At 62.8% G+C, this 24,185-nt stretch overlaps 1 protein-coding gene across 1 annotated transcript; it reads left to right on the top strand.

The window, feature by feature from the left end:
* The first annotated feature begins 356 nt into the window (after positions 1 to 356).
* Positions 357 to 9,036, top strand: Gata5 (GATA binding protein 5). The gene is made up of 6 exons (XM_027954245.2): positions 357 to 900; positions 2,310 to 2,485; positions 7,704 to 7,829; positions 8,085 to 8,172; positions 8,451 to 8,575; positions 8,881 to 9,036. Exons 1-6 carry the CDS (start codon positions 357 to 359, stop codon positions 9,034 to 9,036), a joined length of 1,215 nt encoding a protein of 404 aa, XP_027810046.1.
* The last annotated feature ends 15,149 nt before the right edge of the window (positions 9,037 to 24,185 follow it).

The raw sequence follows: 24,185 nt of genomic DNA, 5'->3' as shown, positions 1-24,185 counted from the left end.
CAGAGCTGTGGGGCCCGGCTCCGGAGGCCCTGCGCTGGCTGACGTCCGGGCCGGTCCTTCCCAGCCCCCACTGAGCCCACCCCAGAGCCCTATCTGGTCCAGACAGCGGAGGAGGTGAGCTCCGCGTTAGGAATGCACCGGGGATGCGGGGCAGGGCTGGGGGCCATTCCGCCTTCGTTGTTCCTCCCCGAGGATCCTGAGACCTGCCCGGGATCCTCCCTGGCCTAGGAGTTGGGTGAACGGTCTGAGCGACAGCACCTGCCCGGCACAAGCGCGGGCGATGACAGAGGGTGCCTAGCGGCCGTGAACTCGACACTGGTCCTCGTTTCCTGCAGGTCGGGACCGCTCCCGGGGAGATGTACCAGAGCTTGGCACTGGCTCCGAGCCCCGGCCAGGCCACCTACGCCGACTCGGGAGCCTTTCTGCACGCTGCGGGCGCAGGATCCCCGATGTTCGTGCCGCAGGCGCGCGTACCTTCCATGCTGTCTTACCTGCCGGCGTGCGAAGCGGGCCCACAGCCCTCAGCGCTCCCTGCGCACCCGGGCTGGGCGCAGGCAGCCGCCGCGGACTCCTCGACCTTTGGTTCTGGTAGCCCGCACCCACCGGCCGCGCAGCCGCCGGGGGCCACCGCCTTTCCATTCGCGCACAGTCCCCCCGGACCTTGCAGCCGAAGCAGCGCTGGGAGCCGGGACGATGGCGTCTACCAGGGCACACTTCTGGCTCGCGATCAGTACACCGCCTCGCTTGGGCGGCCAGTGAGCGCCTCATATCCCACAACTTACCCCACCTACGTGAGCCCCGACGTGGCCCAGTCTTGGACCGCGGGACCCTTCGATGGCAGCGTACTGCACGGCCTGCAGAGCCGCCCGGCTGGCCTCCCAGGCAGCAGGGCCACTTTCGGTGAGTGCGGGGCTCGGGCGCGGCTCCATTGACGTGGGTGCTTGCCGAACCCGGGTAAGCCCATACCCTGAGAAATGCTACACACACACACACACACACACACACACACACACACACCAATCAGGGACAGGTCTACTCGAGCGATCAGCCCAGACGTCCTGGGGCTTGTAAATCTCCGGGGAATACCGAGCCTCACCTACCCTCGAAGAAAACCTTGCATACAGAATTCTTTTTTAATATGATAATAAGAAAGTACATAAATTTCTGCCACTCATTTATCCGAACCCAAGACAGCATTCTAGGTCGTGCCAATTTCGAGACTACGTTTTAAATATTTTTTGAAAAGTTTGGCAATGATTTTTATAAAGTTCAAAATATCCGTTCATTTAAGTAAGTCGCCACATTCGTCCTCTCTGTCGTAGAATGTTTGCATTCTAATTTGAACCCTGGTTTCGATCCTTCCCTGGAGCATAAATTCGGACAATCGAATTCTAGGCCTGTGAAGCGGGGAATCGCTCACCCGGTTTCTGAGTATACTCGGCAGCACACATTTTTGCCCCGCGCAGCCGAAAACCCAAGGCCACGCCTCTGTGCTTGCAACCCCAGACCCCCTCTGAGCTACCCCTCCGGGGAACTGGAGGCAACGCCGCCCTGCTCCAGCCGCCTTTTGGCCCCCGGCCCCGAGCGCAGGAAGCGGGCTCTGGCCCCGGCGCCCAGCGCAGCCCAGCGCCTGGCGCCCACCCCCGGCCGGGCGATGATTGATCCCCGCCCCGCCCCCACCCGGCGCCCCCGCCGCCCGCGCGTCGCCGGCGCCTGGCCGGGCCTGGAGGGGACCTGGGAGCCCTCCACCCCCGCCCATGCCGGAGACGCCGCCGCGCAGCCCGGCCTTCCAAGGGAGGACAGTGATTGTGACCACACCAAAGTTTCCAGGCCCTCTGCGCCCCTGAAGGATCTCGCGATCTCGCTGAGCCTCTCAACCCACATCCCCTGGGGTCGACCCCCTTCGCAGAGAGGCGGCCAGGGGATAGCGGGTCCCCTGGGAGCGTCGCCCCTTGCACCCGGCTAATGCCCCTTCATCTGCCTCCCCTTCGGGTGCTGAAGCTCCTGCTTCCCAAGCAGGTCACAAATGCAGACGCTGGCACTGGACCCTGGTTCAAAGAGGGACCCGCCCCAGGTGTCGGCCCTAAGGTTTGGTTTATTCACACTTCCGCCTTATAAAAACCACCCTAATGAATTTCACCGTGTGCCGATTACAAATTTAAAAGTGAAACGAGACAAGGCATATAAATAATTGGTTTAGTAGAATAGAATTAAGGCACGACAAAGGGAGGAGGGGTCCTGCAGAAGCCCTCGGGCTGGGGGCAGGGCAGAGGCGCCGGCCCACAGCCCTCAGCCGCTTCTTCCCGTAGCGTCCGACTTCTTGGAGGAGTTCCCCGGCGAGGGCAGAGAGTGCGTCAACTGCGGCGCCCTTTCCACTCCGCTGTGGCGCCGAGACGGCACGGGCCACTACCTGTGTAACGCCTGCGGCCTCTACCACAAGATGAACGGTGTCAACCGGCCGCTTGTTCGGCCCCAGAAGCGCCTGGTGAGTGTGGGCTGCGCGGCGGGGGAAGGGCCAGAAGGGCCAGGGTCGGCTGCTGGGCGGCTTGGCTCCCGAAATGCTCCCAGCAGTCAGGCAACCGCCGAAGCCCAGACGTGGTGAGGCCAGCTCATCTCCTCAAGGACCCCTAGTGGAGGACTCCTAATGGGATACTGGCTGGCAGCCCGGGGCCCAGTGTCTGCCCAGCCTGGCTGCTTAGCTCCTGTTGGGATGGGCACTAGATGTGAGCCCCCCGCTGGGCCACCATTCAGGAAGGACCCAGTTTTGAAGACAAGCTCTGCCCTGAGTGGGCAGACCAGAGTGCTGTGGGCCCAGTGGGCCCTGGGGCCTCAGCCTGCAGCCAGGCCAGCCAAGCTCAGGGTGGCCTTCCAGGGATGGGGCTGGGGGAGGTGTCCGCAGAGTAGGTGCTTATGTGGGGGACATCGAAACCCTAAATGGGAGGTTCTGGGGGGCTGTGCCTTTGGGGAGCCTCCCGGAAGCCCGGCCTCAGCCTGTTCCTGCTGGGCAAAGCTCATTTCCCTTCTGTTCCCCTGATGTGTGATGAGTTGGGAGTTGGTGTGAGAGCCATGGCAGGGCTGGCTCACCAGAAGCTGGACAGAGGTGTGGAGGTGTGGAGGGGCTTCACTCTTCAGCATGTCACAGGCAAACCTTTTAAGGTCACGTTTACAATGAGAGTTTGGGGTGTTGACAAGGCATTCAGGTTATCCAAAGCTGACGAGGCACATGGCCCCTGCAGGGCTCAGGTCTGAGCAGGGGTGTCCCTGGGGCACCAAGCCCTTCTGCCTAACAGTGTGAGCCCCGCACAGGGCCATCCACTGGTGCTGGCCTGTCGGGCCTGCAGTGCCATTCAGCACTGGCCCTTCAGGGTGGGCAGCTGTGTGTGAACCTGAGCCCCACACAGGGGCAGCCCACTTGAGGTCTGGGAGGCAGGAGAGGAGGTGTGGTGGCCCCTGGGCAGCCTGCTTCTCTTCCTCTCAGCTGGCTAGGGCTTGGGAACTTCAGGTCTCCACTTCGATGCTGGGGAGGGCCACCTCAGAGCCCCCCACAGTGTCCTCTAAGCCCTTTCTCCAGCGAGTCCTTCCCCCTCCCCACAAATGTGGCTGGTCTGGTCTGAACTCCGTACGGGCTTTGCTGACGGGGAAACTGAGAACAGGGTGGGGAGGTGGCAGGTAGGAGCAGGTCCTGTGGTGGGACTGCACCCCAGCCCCTCAGGTCACAGTCTTCCCCGGGTATCAGGCCAGTCTGCTCCTCAGGCTGTGTCCACCTTCCACATGCCAGGCCCTGAACTGGGCACCAGGACACACCTAAGGAGTGAAGAATGGGCTGGGATGTGACTCAGTGGAAAGGCACTTGCCTTGCATGCGTGAAGCCCTGGGTTTGATCCCCAGTTCCAAAACCCAAAGACAAAAAAAAAAAAAAAGCCAACCCAAGAAGTGGGGAATGAATCTGGAGCCGCCCTGTTCACGTTGTACATAGCAGACGGTTGATGTGGGTGGCGTGGACCCCAACCCCAACCCTTGGCTGGCCTGGGGATGTGAGGCCTGTCTCCTGGCCTGGGAGAATGGGTGATAAGCTTGGCACATGCCTCCTGAGAGGCCGCAGGTCTCTAGTTACCTGCCTGCCCCCTTCTCTAAGGCCACGGGCCTTGGATGGTAGGAACAGTATGGTCACTCCAGGCCTATCCCAACCCGAGCATAGAACATGTCCAGGAAGTGTGTGCCAAATAGGACCTTCAGGGGCCCCCTCTACTGCCCATCTCTCCCCCAGGAGGACCCTGGGGACCTCTCCTGACCTGCTTTAGGGTTCCCAGCCCATGGTGCAGAGTTGAGCACCACAATTGGCTGATCCTGAAGAGCTGGGCAGAGCATGGACACCCAGGGACTCAGGGCTCTGCTACCAGAGCTGACCAGGTGGCTCCTGGCCATGGGCTGGCTGGTCACTCCAGATTTGCCCCACAGCCCCCCAATTGTACCTCACAAGCCCCTTGAGTATGGCCAGAACTGATGTCCCAGGTGAGGCCCCCCTGGAGAAATTTGTCTCAATCCTCTTTTATTTTATTATTATTTTTTAATTTATGTTTTGGTTGTAGTTGGGCACAATACCTTTATTTTATTTATTAATTTTTATGTGGCGCTGAAGATTGAACCCAGGGCCTCGCACATGCTAGGCGAGCGCTCTACCTCAGAGCCACCACCCAGCCCCATGACCTCTTCTACAGGAGTACAGTCACCTTAGAACTATCATCAAGATTACAGGAAAGTGACAGGAAAGCAGCCACCATCCCCACCGGCAGGAGCCCTAACTCTGTGGTCCTTTGTGTGCTTTTCTGGGTGCATTAGCGCCTCCAACCTAGGCTTCTGTCATGGTGGACAAGCAAGGGGAGCGGTCACAATGGCCCCAGTCCACCTGCCTCCTCATCTGCAGTACACACCTGTCACACCCACGTCCCCACCAGAGTCTGGCCTCCATGTGCATGGACATGGTCTGGGCCCTCTGAGCTCCACACAAGCCAGAGCCCAGCAGCCAGGGTCAGAGAGGACAGCAGACCCACAGCCCAAGGCCAACTCCAGCACCAGCTCCAAGAAGGAGCCAGTCAGGTGGGCTGAGCGTCCTTTGTTGGCAGGTACACCTGGCCTGGGCAGGTCTCCACCTCTGATACTCCCAAGCCCGCTCCTTCCTGCTCAGCCCCTGGAGACTCGTGTCCCTGAGTTAGTTTGCCCTCAGCCAGCAAGGAAGCTGGCTTTTCCCAGGTCAGTGTCCATTGTGTCTTCTCTAAGAGGGGCTGCTCAGGCCCTGGCCCTCCCCAGGCTCTGATTCTGGCTGTCCCCTTCTCTGTCTTGGGTAGCCGGGGCTCTGGCCTCAGAGGAGGCCGCTCTATAGTGCAGGACACTGTGGCCTGCACGTTCACCTTCCAGAGTGTTCCCCTGCAGAGCAAGCGGGGGTCCGGAGTCTTGCCTGGCCGCCCCGCTCTGCCCTGCGGCCCACACTGACTTGTTTGGAAGCCTCAGGTGCACACAGAGCCTGTCACTCAGCCGTCCTGGTTATGGTGAGCGGGCTTGGAAGCTCAAGTTCTTTGGAAAAGAACAGACCAAAAAACCAAACTGCAGCCAAGAGAGGCCTGGCAGCGGGTGCCTGCACGTGGCCAGGCCTGGCTGTCTGGACAGTGAGGAGAGACAGGTGCAGGCTGAGGGCCTCGGTGCAGGTGTGGTGACAGTGGGGACACCAGAGCAGGACAAGGGCAGCACTGGGGGTGTGTCCCCGAAGTGTGCAGTGAAAGGAGGCACTCTGCACCCAGTCCCCCGCCCCTCCTGGACCCTCAGCCTCCCCTCGGGACACAGGCAGTCTGAAGCTGGAGAAGGTGAATGAGGAAGCACTTCAACATTCTTTTTGAGGTCATTCTTTTTTTTTTTTTTCCTATTAATTTTTTATAAAAGTAAAAACATGGTCATGGTCACTGTCCAGATATTCAAACCTGGCTTCAGATGTCCCCGCTGCACACACACAGTCTGAGCAGGCCACTGTGTCTCCTCACCTTCCACACCTGAGGCAGCTCCCGGCCCCCCAGGGCGCATCCCTGGCAGCTGGGGGCCCTGTGTACGCCTGTGCCTGTGGCAAGGGGCGAGTGGGTCTAGTGCCCAGTGTGCCAGCTGGTTCAACGGGGAGAGTGCCTCAGGCCATGGCTCCCTGGTCTGAAGGGACAGCAGAGTGGGCTGCAGTGGGGCCTGGGGTGGTGCCAGGTAAGGAGCAGGACCACCAGTTACTGGGGACTTCAGATCAACAAACGCTCAAGTGCTTGCACTCCGGGGGCAGCAGGGGACCCAGCTGCACAGAGCACTCGCTGTCCCGTGGCTAGGACCCTGGGTTCTGCTCAGAGCTGCAGCTCTGCAGGAGGTGCCAAGGTCAGGGCTGCCCCCTGGGGAGGGCAGGATGCATGGATGGAGTGCTCAGCATCCTGGGCCTCTGTCTGGACAGTGGGCTCTGGAAGGGCAGAGGGAATGTCCAAGTTCCTGCCCCCAGAGGTGGTACAAGGGAGGCTTCCCCTGGAGACTGGCTGGGGTCCGGCTGACTGGGGCTAGTGCTCCTGCCGTGGAGTTGCCACCACCCAGGACCATGGGCCCTGCCTCCCTTCCAGGGTGGTACCAGCTCCCTCCACTCCAGGGAAATGAGCCACAAGCCTCATCCCCAGGGTGCTCCCGGGGAGACCGTTGGTGACTCCCAAGTGGCTGGGCATCAGCCCAGCAGCCAGGGTGTGGAGGCCACGGGCCTGGGAATGGACGCTCTTCCTCAGTCTCCCCAGCCAGATGAGCTGTGGCCCTGAGGCTGGTCTCCTGACCTGCCCCCTCCTCACCTTTCCACCATGGAGACTGGGCTCAAGGCCTGCCTGGACACAGAGGCCCAGAGAACACAGGGGTAGAATTCTCAGGGCCTGGCAGCTGCTTGCAGCAGGGTGCCATGGGGAGGGAGGGCAGTTCCATACCTGAGGATTTGGGGAAAGCTGGCGCTCGGGCTTTAGACAACCCCCTGCCCCACCCCTAGGCTGTCCTCCAGGGCAGGAGGTGGTCTGTGAGGCCGGCTGGCTTGGCCCCTGCCCTCTTCCTGAGGTGTGAGGGGTGGGGAAGGGGACGCTGAGGTCGCCGTGCTGCTCCTCTGACGCAGGCGAGTTTGCTCTCTCACTTAGTGGTTCTCTGGCTTGGTCCTGGGCAGGAGCATACAGAGGGGCACGGCTTTGTCCTGGTGGACTCTGTCCCTGTGCCCCAAGGCACCACTCTGTAGTCTGGACCCTGCAAGGCATCCCCATAGTCCTGGAGAGAAGGGCCAGGGACCCAGACCAAGTGGAGCAGTTTGAACTGGGGGAAGGGGTTGGACATGGTCAGGGGCATCATCCAAGAGCAGGGCCAGGAGTGGACAAGGTCTGGGGCAGGCGGCTGGGAAGCTCTGCTGTGGGGTTTGGGAAGGGCATCAAGCAGAGGCGCTCCTGTGGCTCCCAGGCTCCAGGGACAAGACTCCACGCAAACACAGAGCTGAGTCAGGCAGGAGAGAAGCAGCAGGGCACGCATCCGAGGGGACAGGCCTGCAGAAGTGACCCCCAAGCCACAAGCACAGCAGAGGCTCCACGGGGCCTCCACTTGCTCCAGTTGACACCCTTCCAGGGCATGAGTCCTGCTGCCCCTGGCAAGGCTCACGTCAGCTTCTCTGTCCCCAGTCCTCGTCCCGCCGTGCTGGCCTCTGCTGCACCAATTGCCACACGACCAACACCACGCTGTGGCGGCGGAACACAGAGGGCGAGCCCGTGTGCAACGCCTGTGGCCTCTACATGAAGCTGCACGGGGTGAGTGTGCCCGACGGGCAGCCTGGCCTCTGCGGGGGAGCTGGGAGGAACCAGGCAGGGTGGCCCCAATGGCCCTCCGAGGTTGGAACCAGGGTCCAGCACTGCCTGCTCACCCTGCGTGGGGGAAAGACACAGGCCCAAGGTGCAGGTGGCCAAACAGAGCTTGAACACTGGCCAGCGCCCGCCGTCCAGGAGCAAGGGGCTGTGGGCCTAGACGAGGGAGGCGGCTGTGCCCACCCTTGTTGTCCCTACCAGGTGCCTCGGCCACTGGCCATGAAAAAGGAAAGTATCCAGACTCGCAAACGGAAGCCGAAGAACACTGCTAAGACCAGGGGCTGCCCAGGTGCGTGGGGAGGCTGCCCAGGTGCGTGGGGAGGGCCCCATGCCAAGGAGCCCAGCCCAGCCCCGAGCCCGGCTCCTACCAGCAGTGTGTATGTTTGGTCCAAGCGCCATCTTCCCAAGGGAGGGACTCCCCAAGGACTGGCTCCAGGAGGCGCAGGGTGGATGACCAGCCCAGCAATGGGGCCAAGCCAGGGCAGGATGCACCTCTCTGGCCCAGACAGGAGAAGCAGCCTGGCCAGATCTGGCACCTTCTGTAAGTGCTCCTCCTCCCCCACCTAGGATCCGCAGTGAATGCCACAGCCTCCCCAACTGCTGTCCCCAACACGGAGATCTTGGCTGCCACTTTGAAACCAGAGCCAAGCCTGGTGTCCCCAATGGGTGCCGAGCCCAACGTCACCTCCCAGGTATGGAGGACAGAGTGGGGAGGGGTGCCCAGAACTGGTCCGTACCCCTTCTCAGAGTTCCACCAGAACCCCCAGGGGCCTCCCCCCAGAGCTCAGCTGGGCATGTGGTCAGCCTCAGTCATCGGAAAGTGTCCGTGGGCACAGAGCCCTGCATGTCACATGCCTTACCGAGAGCGAACCTCAGGAGGGATCCCAACCCCGTTCAAGGAGCCGAGGGCCCCTCAGGGAAGCCGTCCATAGTGGGGGCTCCTGATGCAGGAAGGCCAGGCTGCTCCTGGGTTCTCACACAGCCCTCCTCCCTGCAGGCCCCTGGCCAGGTGGATGGCCCCCTGACCCCCGGCCACTTGGAATTCAAGTTTGAGCCTGAAGACTTTGCCTTCTCCTCCACATCCCTGGGCCCCCAGGCAGGCCTCAGTGGTGCCCTACACCAGGAGGCCTGGTGTGCACTGGCCTTGGCCTAGGCCCCAGCCAAGGTGTCGTCGGGAGCTTCCTGGACAGCGCCCACAGATTCACCTGCTGCTGGCAGAGATTGCCAGGCCCATCCACCAGAGAGGCCTCCTCCTGGAGTCTAGAGGCTTGGGAGCCACTCAACATGGTGGCACAGACAGCCCAGAGCGAGAGGAACGCTGAGGAGGGGCTTCTGCCCACGCCCTGCTCGGGCCTCTCCGCACCGCAGCACGTTTACAGGCGGTAGCCACTGGAATGAATCCTGACCTCCTGCTACGAAGCCAGGGCCCCAGGTGAAACCCTGAGGCCCCAGGAGCCTGGAGCCTGCCGTGGAGCCTGGCATGGGGCCTGGCATGGGCCCTGCAGCCTCCTGCCCTCCACTGCCCACATTTGATGGAGGGAGCTGCAAACACAGCACTTTCTCTCCCAAGGGCTCAGGCCCGCCGGGATGGGTGTGCAGGCCGTGCACTGTACCTGCACACCACCCCCCAGGGTGCCGTCCACCCTGCGTCCATCTCAGGCTTGTGTCTTTATTTGGACAGTTTTTCCAGAGGGGGCAGTAAAGGACCTCATTCTCAATGTGTCCCATGTGTCGCAGCCATTTCTGACGGGCAGCATGAGTACTAGGGCCCATTAGAACCTGCACAGAGGCATTGTCAGAGCTGGGGTGGCCTGGGTCCTGGTCAGCTGCAGCATCAGTCTCAAATGCTGTCCAGTCTCGGCAGCCCCCTGTGGAAGGTCTCATGACTGGAGCAACTCTGCATGGGGACTGGGGGCCAGCTGTGGAAGACCACCATCAGGCAGACCACAGGGAGCGGAGGGGAGCCCCCTTCTCAGCTCCCGCCAAGCCACGAGTCTTTAAACGTGAAATCCTCCAATTTGAAGCCTCTTTCAAGTTCCAATCTTGACTTGAAAGTCTTTTACGTATTGCCCACAGGCTGGAACACAGCTGCTGGCAAGCCACCAGTGGCCACCACCGACGGCTGTGCTCAAGCCCAGGGTCATCCCTCCAGGGGTCCTTCCAGCCCGGTGTCCACCTGAGGGAGGCTGGTGGTTTATTTGTGTTTGTTTTTAAAACAAGCGAAGCCATAACAACCGTTGTGAATAAAGCCCTTGAACCCACACTCTCCCTCCCGGTCACCCCATGGGACTTCCTAGCCTGGGCCCTGCCTGCCAGGCACAGCCATCCCAGGGGTCACTCTGCCCTGGCGGCCATCAGTTCTGGAGGCTGAGCAGGACTTCCCTAGCTGCCCTGAGTCACTTCAGGAGCCTGAAGGACACCCACAGGCCTTCAGGCTCAGAGTCATGGCCCTTCAGGGTCCAGTGGCATAGGGGAAGGACACTGGACAGAGCAGGGTCAAGGAGCAGCAGGTGCTGGAAGGTCCTGGAGGTGCAGAAGACCCAGGTGGCAGGGAGTCTTGCCCTTCCCAGGCGGGCCCCTCCTCCTGGAGGCCTCCCCAACTGCCTCTCTGTCTGCCAGACACCGTAGCAGGGCCTGTGGACAACATGGGGACTTCAGCCCTCTGCCTGCTGGACCAGGCTGAAGGAGGCTCAGGCATGGCCCTTCGTTCTGGCCCAGGAAGTGGGAGATTTTCAGCTTGAGAGGGGGAGGGTAGAGCCCCCCACCCTGCCCCTAGTGCTGACGTGTGCAGACGCCCAGGCCCCACCCTGGACAGTGGCTCCCTGGGTCTGAGGAGGGCCCAGGAGTGAACGTTTTGAACAAGGACCCTACTCCTCTGGGGAGGAGGGGCCCTAACTTGAGAAGCTCTGCACTAAGATGCAGCTTCAGGCTAGGAATCTGGGTCAAGTCCCTGCCACTTGTGGTCCATCTGGCCCAGGGGACAGGGCTGAGGGTCCCATGGACTCTGATGAGCACCACAGGCACCGGGCAGTGCTGCGTGGGCTTGCTGCCATCTCCCCTCCAGGTCCCACTCAGGTGAGGGAACAGGCACAGAGAGGTGAAGGGGTCACCCAGCCAGGGAGGGCTTCACCACCCCGTCTGGCCCCTGCACAGCCTCACCTCCACCACCTTGGGCTCCTGAGGGGGTGGTGGGCCTCCATTATCAAGAAAAGGGAGGGACAGCCGTCCACAGGCCTCCACCAAGAGGGCAGGGCGGGCAGACCGCCTCACACAGGCCCAGTGTGCAGCACAGCTCCGTGGAGGGCAAGGCCCGCCCCGCCCATTCTCAGCAGCACCCAGCTGGGCAAGGGTGAGGGCCAGGGGCCCGGGAGGCCGACGGCAGGAAGGAGGGGCAGGAGGTGGTGATGATTGCTGCTTCTGCACCCTCCCTCCGAGCACCTGCACCCAGACACCTCCTGGACATGGGCCTTGGCCCTCCTCCTCCCTGAAGAGAAGCCCCCCAGGACCACAGCAGGCTACATGAGGGGTGTCACAGGGGCCAGAGCAGGGTCCTCACCCAGTGCCCACCCAGGAGCCCGGGGCCCCTCTGAGCCTGTTTCTCCCCTGCCAGGGAGCACTTGTCCACACCAGGGCCAGGTCTGTGACCCGTGCACCTGTGGAGTAGACCCTGTCCCTGGGGGGCCCCTCATCTGGAAGCGCCCCAGACTCTGATGAACCCAGGGAGGCCTCAGAAGCTGTCCACAGTGAGACGTGAAGGTGAAGGACGGTAGGGCCCCTGGATGGAGGGAGGGGCTGGGTGCTGAAAGGGCTTAGGGACCTGGCCCAGGCCCAGGTGCCCCATCATGGGGAGAGAGGGGTTGGCCACTTCAGTCACTGCTCGAGATCTGCCCAGGATGCGGGAGGCCGAGAGCCACACGGCCTGGCACGGTGGTTCCTGACCAATCTAAGTGTTCTGCTCTTCGGGAGGAACCCGCCCAACCCAGACCTTAATATAGCTGCTGGCGCCCTCTCCCTGCCACGCCTCCTCCCATGCCTGGTGATGTGCCCAGCTGGCTGTAGGCCACCAGCTGAGGGGGAAGGGTGCTGGCAGGCCGGAGGTCCAGGCCCCTCATGAGAAGGCAGGACAGAAGGCAAGTTCCCTAACCTGCTGCCGGCAACACCGAGCTGAAGCAGATGTGCCCGGAGCTTAAAGCAAGAGCCGGCACAGCAGCTGGGAATCTGCTCTCTCTCCCACCTGCAGGAAGTGTCCCTGCACCAGCGAAGCCCAAAGACAGAATGTGCAAGGCACAGGCAGGAGGACCCAGCTCTCCGTCACTCGTCACTTGGTGCTTCTTGACTCAAAAAGCCGAGAGGCAAGGCTCTGCCCACAGGGCCGCCCGCCCACATCCAGCTCCTGCACTCGCTGCCACGGCCACCCCGTGTGTGCCCTTTGCACGCTCACCTGGACCTGCAGGAGTCTGGAGCAGGCATCACCAGCCAGGCCCAAGAGCGGCCCCCGGCAGGCAGCCCTTCCTGCTGGGACTGTAGCTTCCAAATAAGAGTGTTCCTAGAGAAGAACACCATCGCAGACAGTTCTACACCACAGGCACAGTGTCTGGGTCAGGGACACCTTAGAAAGGGTGCCCACAGACCTCAGTGCTGGCCTCTCTGAACCCCACAGGGAGTCATGGGGGCTCCGGTGGCCATTCTCCAGGCCTCAAAGATGTGTGGACAGGGTTCAAGGCACAGCAGCCTGGTGGGAGGGAGGGCAACGAAGGCTGGGGGCCACACAAAGGAAGGGCAGGGAGGCCACATGGACACGGGGTGGGCATGGACACGGGGTGGGCAGCACAGGCTTGAAATCCAGGCTCCTCCTTGAGAGGAATGTGGCCGTGCCCCAGGTCCCGTTTCTGGAGACGGCAGGCCTGTAGCTGGGGAACCTGGTCCTCGGAGTCCCTCCAGCCCTCTGAGGGTGGGACAGGTCTGGACTGGGGGCAGCAGCCAACGTCTCTGCTCTTAGGAGGCCAAGGCTCCAGCTCCTCCTCTGGGGCTTGGCTGGCTAGGGGGGACTCTGACCAGGCCCCCAGATCATGTACCATCTCCCTGCAGCTCAGAATTGTCACCCCCACCCAGACCCCTTGGCCGAGCCCACCCACCAGCCAGGCCAGACCCCATCTTCCTTGGCCCAGCCCAGATGCTCTAAGAGAAAGCAGTCCCCCTAGGTCCAACTTCCGCAGGACAGTACGATCCAGGGAGCCAGGTCCCCTGGAGGCCAAAACCCTCCCCATCTTCCTCCGGGCCATGTTTGGGGGCTTCACACCCCATTCCACAGATGAGAAGGTGAGTCCAGAGAACCCACCAGGCTTCGAGCAGGGCAGACCCCAGGGTGCCTGCGTTCACACACACAAATGCACACTCTCGCATGCGCACACACACACACACACACATATGCACACACACATATGCACACGTACACATGCAAGTGCACTTTGGGGTGCTGAATCTGGACCCAAAGAAGAGGGGCTGATTAACACCCAGATGGGGGTGGCTGGCCCTCAAGGGCCATTTGCAGGCCATGGTGGGCAGCCCCCTCCCGTCAGGGCCCTGCTCGGCCGCCAAGACGTTGACGCGCATGGCTCCGGCCGCCTTATTTATTATCTGATAAAGCGCCCGGCTCCGCTGGTGGACAGCGTCTGGCTGCACAGAGGCTGGAGGCCCAGGGAGGAGGAAGGTGGGTGGGGACAGAGTGGGGCCAGGCCTCCACCCCGGACCCGGGACGCAGCACCGAGGAATCCCGACCTCTCCTTCGAAGGTGACCAGCCTTTCTTCTCCGTTGCCCATCGGTTCAGCCAGCCAGGATGAGCGGCCTGGGTCTCCCGCAAGGGGGTCACACCCCAGAGCTGTGCCCCTGTTGCCAAAGCCTACTGCCCCTGGGGCATCCTCCCCTGCGCCCCCACCAGCTTCTGCCACAGCCCATCTGCACATGTTCACCTGGCCCACAGCCTAGACTGTCCAGGGTGCAACCTGGGCCTGTTCCTCCTTTGCTTCCAGACTCTCAGCTGCCCAGGGCCCAGCTCTGCCCAGCAGCCCGGCTCTGACACCCACCTCAGGGGCTCCTTCCCCTGCATGGGCCCCTCTCAGGTGCCAGGACACAACACACCAGCCTGACTGCACTGCCCTTCCTTCCTCCTGTAACTAACTGGTGACTTGGGGGTCAAGGACTCTGATGCCCCATCTCCTCCACAGGGTCCTCCAGGCAGCACAGGAAGTCCAGGTCCGGAAGTCAAGGGCCGCAGGGCAGGAGGCCTCCTGAGGACAAGTCGGGGCTTGTGGGCGCCATAGTGAGGGGGGCAACGAGCTCTCCTTACTGCAGGCGACACCCCAACCAGCCCCAGGAACACTGCTGTGTAGTCTCCAGCAGACAGTCCACCCTGGGGCCGTCCTTGAGCCATGGACACAGGTGGACACTCAATAGAGGAGGGGGGGTGCTATGGTTATATATGACTGATGAGACAGACTTAAAAAGAAAAGGATTTTTAAGAGAGAGATTGGGGACGGGTGGAAGGACTCCGGAAGGTATGCCTCTGAGCCCTGAGCTGGAGCGCCTTAGGTGCCTCCTGACGCAGAGATGCCTGAGCTCCAAGCAGGGGAGCACTGATGCTCTCCCTCACACAGTGCCACCTCCTACAGGCAGTCCTCAGTGCCACCTCCTGCAGGTAGTCCTCGGTGTCACCTCCCTGCAGGTAAGTCCTCAGTGCCACCTCCCTGCACGTAAGTCCTCAGTGCCACCTCCCTGCAGGTAAGTCCTCAGTGCCACCTCCCTGCAGGTAGTCCTCAGTGCCACCTCCCTGCAGGTGGTCCTCAGTGTCACCTCCCTGCAGGTGGTCCTCAGTGTCACCTCCCTGCAGGTGGTCCTCAGTGCCACCTCCTACAGGCAGTCCTCAGTGTCACCTCCCTGCAGGTAGTCCTCAGTGCCACCTCCCTGCAGGTAGTCCTCAGTGCCACCTCCCTGTAGGTAAGTCCTCAGTGCCACCTCCCTGTAGGTAAGTCCTCAGTGTCACCTCTCTGCAGGTAAGTCCTCAGTGCCACCTCCCTGCAGGTAAGTCCTCAGTGTCACCTCCCTGCAGGTGGTCCTCAGTGCCACCTCCCTGCAGGTAGTCCTCAGTGCCACCTCCCTGCAGGTAGTCCTCAGTGCCACCTCCCTGCACGTAAGTCCTCAGTGCCACCTCCCTGCAGGTGGTCCTCAGTGCCACCTCCCTGCACGTAAGTCCTCAGTGCCACCTCCCTGCAGGTGGTCCTCAGTGCCACCTCCCTGCACGTAAGTCCTCAGTGTCACCTCCCTGCAGGTGGTCCTCGGTGTCACCTCCCTGCAGGTAAGTCCTCAGTGTCACCTCCCTGCAGGTAAGTCCTCAGTGTCACCTCCCTGCAGGTGGTCCTCAGTGCCACCTCCCTGCACGTAAGTCCTCAGTGCCACCTCCCTGCAGGTGGTCCTCAGTGCCACCTCCCTGCACGTAAGTCCTCAGTGCCACCTCCCTGCAGGTAGTCCTCAGTGCCACCTCCCTGTAGGTAAGTCCTCAGTGCCACCTCCCTGCAGGTAGTCCTCAGTGCCACCTCCCTGCAGGTAGTCCTCAGTGCCACCTCCCTGCAGGTAAGTCCTCAGTGCCACCTCCCTGCAGGTAGTCCTCAGTGCCACCTCCCTGCAGGTAAGTCCTCAGTGCCACCTCCCTGCAGGTAGTCCTCAGTGTCACCTCCCTGCAGGTGGTCCTCAGTGCCACCTCCCTGCAGGTGGTCCTCAGTGCCACCTCCCTGCAGGTAAGTCCTCAGTGCCACCTCCCTGCAGGTAAGTCCTCAGTGTCACCTCCCTGCACGTAAGTCCTCAGTGCCACCTCCCTGCAGGTAGTCCTCAGTGCCACCTCCCTGCAGGTAAGTCCTCAGTGCCACCTCCCTGCAGGTAGTCCTCAGTGCCACCTCCCTGCAGGTGGTCCTCGGTGCCACCTCCCTGCAGGTGGTCCTCGGTGCCACCTCCCTGCAGGTAGTCCTCAGTGTCACCTCCCTGTAGGTAGGTCCTCAGTGCCACCTCCCTGCAGGTAGTCCTCAGTGTCACCTCCCTGTAGGTTTGGTGCCACCTCCTGCAGGTGGTCCTCAGTGCCACCTCCCTGCAGGTGGTCCTCGGTGTCACCTTCCTGCAGGTGGTCCTCGGTGTCACCTCCCTGCAGGTGGTCCTCGGTGTCACCTTCCTGCAGGTGGTCCTCGGTGTCACCTCCCTGTAGGTAGGTCCTTGGTGCCACCTCCTGCAGGTGGTCCTCAGTGCCACCTCCCTGCAGGTAGTCCTCGGTGTCACCTCCCTGCAGGTAGTCCTCAGTGTCGCCTCCCTGTAGGTAGGTCCTCGGTGCCACCTCCTGCAGGTAGTCCTCAGCCTGCAATTGCTCATAGCATGTAGGGAGGCGTGACGTAGTTGTCTCCTGACAGTTTCGGCTTATGCTATGGACTTTTTTTCTAAACCTTTAACGAGCTAGCTTTGGTAACCAGGAAGGACATGGATGGACAGCTTCATGGAGCTGTAGGGGCCAGCACTGACCACAGGGCCACCACCTCTTTGTCCAGGGGGGCCTCAGGGGAGGGGCGGGATAAGCTTTGGGGCAGGTGAGGCGCAGCCAGTCCAGTGGCCAGGCCAGACCTGTGTGGATCCCTCTGCACTGGGCTCCCTCTGCCGCGGGCTGCAGCAGGGCGGGCAGCCATCATGTCCTGTCTGCTTGCTTCCAGGAGGTCTGGGGAGAGGTAGGGCTGGCCCCTTCCAGGTCTGTCCCCAACACTCCTCTTGGGGACAATGACTTTGGTGAGGCAGTGCAGATCCTGCCGCCACAGAGGCCAAGCTGTGCCACCCCTCCCCCAGCTTCTCTGCCCTCACTGTCCCCTCTGCCCCTGCCCTGCGTCCTCTTCACCTGGATGGTCACATCTCACCCCTCAGCCCTCAGCTGAAACTTCAGCCTCTCAGAGGGCTCTTTGGTCCCCACTGTGTCCCAGCCCCTGTCCGTCCTGTACTACAGAGGCCAGCACACGATCTCGTGTCCACCTCACCGTGGGGACACAGCTTCCCCAAGGCAGCAGCCTTGTCCAGCATCTCAGCTGTGTGTAGTAGAGGCCCAGGAGGGGTTCTGCCCCCTGGGCTGGTGGCTTCTGTCCCCTTCTGAGTCACCTGCAGAGCTCCTTGCCCTGGGGAGGAAGCCAGAGGTAAGCCAAGGGACAGGGCCTGGGTGACAGTCCCTTGGGGGGCCCCAGGTCTTTGTCCGGGTCTCAGGAGGGCTTGTGCCAGGTCCCCAGAGTGTGTTCTGAGGAAGATCTGCTGGGACGCGTGGGGAGGAGGTTGGGGAGAGCTGCCCAGGTGTCCAGGGACCCGGCCTGCCTGACCCGCACAGCGTTTCAGCAGGACCCAGGGTTGTCCTGTGCAGGTGGGGCCTTCTGCTGCACACTGCCTGTCCCTGTCACACATGAACTGGCTCCAGGACCCAAGGGGATCCTCTGCCAGGCAGGGTGTGCCTGTCCCTCAGGGTGGCCCTGCCCCAGGTGGGAGATGACTGGGAAGAAAGCACAGAGCAGCCTCCTGCCCCAGGGCGCCCCCTGCAGGGTCCTCTCACTCTCCACAGCGCTCTGCAAGGGACACGCCCCACCCACTGGCCTCTCCCAGAGCAAGAGACAGATGAAAACACAAATGGGGGGCAGATGGAAGTGGGCACAGAGGAAAGTAGCCAGATAGGGAGAGAGACCCAGCCGGAGGCAGGGACAGCGGTGGCCGAGGGCAGGGAGGGCAGCAAACAGAGAACCCCAGCCCCTTCCCCGGCCAGTTCTGGGGACACACAGAGGGACAGGAGGGCCAGGCTAGGCCAGGGCTTCGGGGCGGAGGGGCTGAGCCCCAGGTGGGCCCCGGGCAGCAGCAACCTCCCAGCAACAGGGAAAACAGAGGAGGAGTTTAGTGGAGTCTCGGTTCCACTTTGTCACTTTTGCAGGCTGAGGGGACCCAGGGCCTCACCATGCTCGGCTCCCCCACAGCCGCCCTGAGCTCACCCCAGCCCTTTCTGAAGATTTGGAACAAAACCCAGAGATCCCTTCACTCCAGATTGTCAGGGCTAAACCAGCAGGAACGCGCTCAGATGCTGGGGAGGTGTCTCCTTGCAGCCGCTGCCAGGGGCTGGGGACATGGAGTCAGGGAGAGGCCCAGCGGCTCCCCACAGCAACTCCTCCCAGGCAGAGGTCAGCCGCTGGGTCTGGGCACCCGCTCTCCATTTGACCCCTTGAAGAAGAAAGTTCAGGACACTGGACTTGGAAGACTTGGTGGTTGCCGGGCCCTCGGAGGACAGGAGAGGGCCAGCAGCTTGAAAGCAGAGCCAACAGCCCATTCTGCCCCCTGTTGGGTGGACAGCAGAGAGGTGGGGAGCAAAGGCCCAGCTCCAGGACCCCGTGATTTCCTCGCCAGCTGGGAAGGTCCACTCCTGACCAAGCAAACAGGATCCACAGAGGCAGGTGGCACCTCGGGCCTCCTCCCGACCCTACCACACCAGGTGGGGACAGTTGCTCCAGTGTGAGCCCTGGGTCCAGGACTCTGAAAGCGTCCCGGAGCCTAGGGCCAGATCAGCTTTCTGAAATGGCCGCCCGGCGCTGGAAGGGCACAGGTGAGTTTTCCCGGAGACTTTAACTGAAGGCAGAAAGCCTGGACCGCTGGCGGCTCTGCTCGGCCAGGACCTCCTGTGAAGTCCAGACCCCCGCCGACCAGGTCCCCCTCCTGTCCACCTCGGCCTCACCTCCCTGGGCTCTGCACTTGGGCTCTGCCCGCCACCTGAAGGAGCCCACAGCCACTTTCAGACAAATCGCTCTTGTTCACTCCAAGATGAGAGGGAAATAGAGCCCCTGCGTCCTCCATCTGCGTTCTGTGAGCCCAGGAGGCACTGGACAGCCTCAAGGGACACTCCGGTGCAGTGGACAGCACCCCAAACCACAAGAAAGCTACAGGACAGTGGCCTCCAGCCCAGAGGAGGCCGCGCTTGGCCCCTGACAGGGAGCCCAGTGAAGGCAGCAGGCCAGGGAATGGCTGGGCCGGGATTCGGGGCCCTGCAGGGACAAAATGAGCTCCCAGCCACTGTGCCTTCACCGTGAGGGCGGGGGTGGCCCTGGAGATGTCCTTGCTGCAGTCATTCTTTCTTCCTCTTCCGTGGCCTTGAACAGTGACACAGGAACCACGGAGGCACTCTGTCCCCATGGCGAGCACGGGCCAGACCCGCAGCCCTCTCCTCTCTGCCTCTCACCTGAGCAGGGCCTGCCGGGGCCCAGGACCTCCTGCTGGTTGAGAGGAGGGGACCCCCTCGGCTGGTGCTGTTCACAGGTCCCCCGCCCCCTCACTGCCGGGCGCTATGGCTCCCCACCCCAACCCTGGCCGCTCCCGGCCTCAGCCCCGCTCAGCCCCTCCACCTCCCCAGGTGCTTGCTCCCCGGGGGGGCTCCTGACATGACCCCGCGGGGGGGCTCCTGCTTCAGGGAGGGAAGGGCAGCAGGGGCTCATGCAGACCAGGCCTGGTGCAGTGGACAGGACAGCCTGCGTGGGAATGGACAGCAGCACCCCTCCCCGTGCGCCGGGCTGCTCCAGGGCTGCAGAGGGCAAGCACCGGACGCAATTGAAGCCCCGTCAGATGGACAATAGGCTCTAAAAATACCCCCCGGGAGGCAGGTTCACCAGTCCCATCTGTGAGCTCTGTCGGGGAAGTTATAAATACTAAATAATGTTAATTTGGAGCAGTTTGTCATTTGGGGACAGCCACGTCCTTTGTGGGGACAAGGATGTTTTTCCATGTTTGTGATTTATTGCTCTTTACAGTTAAATGCAGCTACAGGCAAAAAAAAAAAAAAAGCGGGGGGGACTAGAAAGAGCAGGTTCCCAGCGCTGTGAGGGCTGGCCTGGGTGGGGAGCGGGCAGCGGGCAGCGGGGCCACGACCACTTCTCTCAGCCAGCAGGCCTGTGGGAAGGCCACTCTGGTACCCCAACCTGCCCCAATGCAGGTGGCCGGACCCTGGGATCTCCCAACAGCCAAGGTCAGTTGTGGATCTGCCTCCAAGAGGGGTCCCACCCTCAGCCTCCAGGGTCTGGGCCACCCCCCAGGTGACCTTGGCAGTGACCTCCATGCCTGCTCAGTTCACCTCCTCATCTGCCTCTGCCCTCCACACAAGCACCACAGGCCCCTGGGGTCTCAGCAAGCTCCTCACTCCGACGGCCAAGGGTCCAAGCCTCTGTCCCCCGGCTGTGGCCGTCTGGCCGTGGGGCCTGGGCAGAGCACCACTGTGGGTCTGTGTGACCCTCTCCTGGACTCACACTCACAATAACTTGGCCACTGTGCCACTGCTAGCTTGTGACCACCCTCCAGGACGAATCCCAGTAGGAGGGTCCCACGCAGGCCACTTTGGTACCCCAGGGCCTGCATGGGCCTAGCACACAGCAGGTGCTCAGTGGGGCAGTGCTGGGAGTCAGGACCATGAGGTCCCCCCTGGAGTGTCCTGTGCTCCTTACAGGCCACCAGCAGAGGTGGCACTGGCTGAGCCCCATGATGGGCTGTGGGTCCAGGGGCACAGGAGCCCAAGAGGCCTCAAGGCCTCTGTCTGGGCTGGCCAAGGGTCAGAGCAACTGGACAGGTGACCTGCTGCCCCACTTACCAGAGGAAAGGTGGGAGGTCACAGCTCCTCCAAAGAGCAACAGAGGGCTGCCTGCCTGCCCCCAGCCAGGAATGCCCAGCAGCCCAGCCACGCCCAGAGCAGCCCAGAGGCCACAGCTCGGGCCTCCAGCCTCCACCCCGCCTTCCCTGACCCCAGCCCCTGAGCTCTGGAGGTCAAGCCAGGTTTCCCGACACTGACCCCTGCTGGAGGAGACCTGGAGGATGGGCCCAAGACCCCCGCCCCTGCCCTCCCAGGGTCCTCCATCACAGGGACCAGAGAACCCGCCTCTGCCCATGGGGCCTTGGGGATGCCGTGGCCCTGAGCCTCTCTGGGCTTTGGCTTCCTGCTTGGGAAGGGGGGTCCCCAGGGCCCAGGAGGCCTGGGCAGGGGAGGGCGTGGGCCTCCAGCAGTGGAATCTGAGCCTCAAGGAAGACCAGGGTCTGACCATGGGTGTTGGGACATTCTCCCTGGGGCAGCCCAAGAGCACCACTAGGGCCCAGATGAGTCTACGCCTCCGCCCCTCAGCCACAGGTGGTCTCTGCCTGCCTGCCCCATCCTCTGCCTTCTCTCCTTTCTCTCTCCCCTCTCTCCCCCTCCCTCCTCTCCCTCTCTCCCTCTCTCCCTCCCTCCCTTCCTCTCTTTCCTTTTCTCTCTCCCTCTCCCACACCCTCCCTCTCTTCCTCTCTCTCCCTCCCTCTCCCTCCCTCTCTCCCCTCCCTCCTCTCCCTCTCTCCTCTCCCTCTCCCTTCCTCCCCCACCCCTCCTCCTCCCCTCCCCTCCTCCTCCCCCTCTTCCCCTCCCCTCCCCCTCCCCCTCTTCCCCTCCCCTCTCTCCCTCCCCCTCTCCCCTCCCCCTCCCTCCTCCCCCTCCCTCTCTCCCCCTCCCTCCCAGCAGGCCCAGGATTGAGCCCTCCCCTCATGCTGCCCTGGTGCTCTCTCCATGGTAGGAGGTGAGAACTGCTCCTTCCCAGGGAGGCTGGGAGGCCTCCAGGGCAGGGAAAGCTCCGTCACTCCCACTGAGGTGCCCCCAGACCCACCGCTCAGGGAAGCTCACCCTGGTGTGCTGGGCGACTTGGCCAGGTGGAGTTGGCCCACACAGACCTCCGCTGCCTGGGACCTGGGGTGGGACGCCCCACAGACAGCCACTCCCAGGTCCAGGCAGGAGGAGCAAGGCCCAGGCCATACCCTGGCACCCCTGTGAGACTGCAGAGCCCCCTGTGTGTTGCCAGCCTCGGGGCGCAGAGAGGCAGGTCCCCGCCTCTGCAGGAAGGAAGGGCTGGCTTCAGTGGGGGTCCCAGGAAGACAGGGCCTCAGGATTGCCTCTTGGCTTTCCAGGGTACCCACAATCTACCTCAGGGTTTTGATTGAATTGCCAGTCCATCTCAGAGCTGACCCAGGGCACTGGGTCAGGGGATGGTAGGTTCCCCTGCCTCTAAAGCAGAGGCTGATGGGGTTCACGGACAGGGGGCCTGGGTGGTGGAGAGAGGCCACACCTGGGGTCCACGGACATCCTGCTGCGGCCTCAGGACTGTGCTCCTGAAGCCGGCTCAGCCCACACGCCTGCCCTCCCTGGTCAGTGCAGAGCCAGCGCTCAGTCCTCCTGGGAATCGAGACCAGAGGGCCGGAAGCTGGGCAGGCAGAGTGTCCACCTCCTCGCTCAGCCGACTGGCTCAGGAGCCAGGCTCAGGGCCACCCGGAAGGTCACACGAGGCCAGCCCTCCAGGGCAAGCAGCTGCCCTCTCCCAAGGCAGGGAGATGCTGCAGCCCAAGAGAAGTGGCCCCGCCGAGTCTGGCCTCCTGGTCTCCCTGGAACTCCATCTTCACAGCCAGAGGACGTCCCACAGTGGCCCTGCCCGACAGCCAGGCCCTGCCTTCCAGGCCAGCACTCAGGAGCCCTGGCCAGGGCCCAGCACCTGGCCAGGGCGGTCAGGGTTCATGGCCTGGGGACTGCTGCCACATGGGCATGAGGGGACCCTGGGGTAAAGGTTCCAGGGAGGAGGGCAGCTGTACCCAAAGGCAGCTTCTGCTGTGAGGAGGGTCAAGCGGGAGTCGCACAGCAGGAGCACCAGGAGCCACCTGCCTGGGCCTGGAGGCCAGCCTCTGCCCCGCCTAGGGCCCTCTCTCCCAGGGGTGCTTTCCTTGGTCCCTCAGCAATTTCCTGAGGGGCCACCTGGTGCCCACGGGAAAGGAGGACAGCCCCAGGGTCAGCCTTGCCGGGACAGGCACAAAGCCTGCCTTGCCTGGGCCGGAGCCCGCCCTGGTTCCTGCTGTTAGAAGCGGGCCGACCTGGATCATGGCACACTGAGGTGCTTCACGAGTCCAGCTGTCCAGCCTTTGGCCACGGAGCCTGCTCGGGTTGCGGGGCACAGATACGGAGGCCCCGCCCTGTGCCTGGGGCTTATGAGCCCCAGCGCCTGGTGGGGGGCCCTGGAGGCCAAGATGCGGGCGTGCTGGTGGGGGCTGGAAGGAGCAGCAAAGGCCAGGAGGGGACAGGCGCCAGGGCAGGGCAGTCAGACCCTGAGGGGGACCTCGCCAATGTGAGCATCGCCGGCCGTGCTCGCCAGGGAGTCTCCCAGACCCAGGAGGAGCGAGCAGAGGCCCAGGGACTCTGGCCTCCAGAGCCAGAAAAAGGGGCTTCTGAGGTCTAGGTCGCCGGCTAGTGGGGTCATTGTGACGGTGGCCCCAGGACTCCCCACACAGGGCCTCTCCACCACCCTCAGGGCCTCCCTCTGGAGTCGCCGCCCAGGAGAGAGGATTTTGCCTGCTCACGTCACCAGAAGCCACATCCCAAGCCCCTCCTGGGCCTGGGTCCCTTCAGACAAGGTGCTGACCTCCGGCCTCCCCCGTCCTGAGCAGCGCCGTCAGCCTCACCCAGTAGGTGAGGAAACCGAGGCCCAGAGACTCGGAGGCACGGTCAACAGTCGCTATGGGCCAGCAGCTGTCCCCAGAACCACGCACTTCAGGGTCAAGAGCCTCGGGCAGGACAGGGCAGGGCAGGGCAGCCGCTCAGCTCGACCCCCTGTCTGAGAGGGATGACTGGCACCTGCCGCCCTTGGTCATGGCGGTGGCTATGACCTGAGAGTCCTGTCATCCATCTGCCTCCTGGCCGTCCAGCTGGCCCTGTCCAGGAGGAGCCCGTGACCGTGGCCATGTGGAAGAAAGAGGACAAAAGGCCTCCGTCATTTCATGGGGCTTTTGCCCCGGCGTCACCGTGCAGTGACAGGAGGCACTCGCCCGCTTTCTCCACAGTGCCCTGTGCAGCTCACAGGGACCCAAGCTGGCACTTGTGCCCCAGGCCACTGGCCTGGGACTGGTCCCTTCAGTCCCCATTCCCATGACCAAACTAAGGAGAAGGTGAGGCTGCCATAGACCATCAGGGACGATGGCCCCGCGGACCAAGGCGCTTGACTCGAGCTGGGCCAGGTCTGAGCCCACAGAGGGCAGGGCTGGCTGCAGTGAGGTGGGGCTTGGGGACAGGGAGCCGGGGCGGGGCAGGAGGTCCCTGCCAACGCTCTCCTCCCCAGGAAGCAGAGGCCGGCTCTGGAGGGGAGGGGAGGGAGAGCTGGGCACCCCTGGGGCCACTTCCTGAAAGCCCCCTGTGGCCCCAGGGAGGCAGGGCTGAGTCAGCAGTG

Source organism: Marmota flaviventris, chromosome 2 (assembly GCF_047511675.1).
Source record: "Marmota flaviventris isolate mMarFla1 chromosome 2, mMarFla1.hap1, whole genome shotgun sequence".
In the NCBI taxonomy this organism is placed as follows: domain Eukaryota; kingdom Metazoa; phylum Chordata; class Mammalia; order Rodentia; family Sciuridae; genus Marmota; species Marmota flaviventris.
This window is presented reverse-complemented; position numbering and strand designations above follow the sequence as displayed.

What these genes read in the sequence shown, in the direction of transcription:
- Gata5 (XM_027954245.2), top strand. Translation starts at nt 357, where the DNA reads ATGTACCAGAGCTTGGCACTGGCTCCGAGCCCCGGCCAGGCCACCTAC. An exon ending in TCTACATGAAGCTGCACGGG is followed by an intron (nt 7,830 to 8,084) that starts GTGAGTGTGCCC and finishes TGTCCCTACCAG; the next exon opens with GTGCCTCGGCCACTGGCCAT. An exon ending in AGCCCAACGTCACCTCCCAG is followed by an intron (nt 8,576 to 8,880) that starts GTATGGAGGACA and finishes TCCTCCCTGCAG; the next exon opens with GCCCCTGGCCAGGTGGATGG.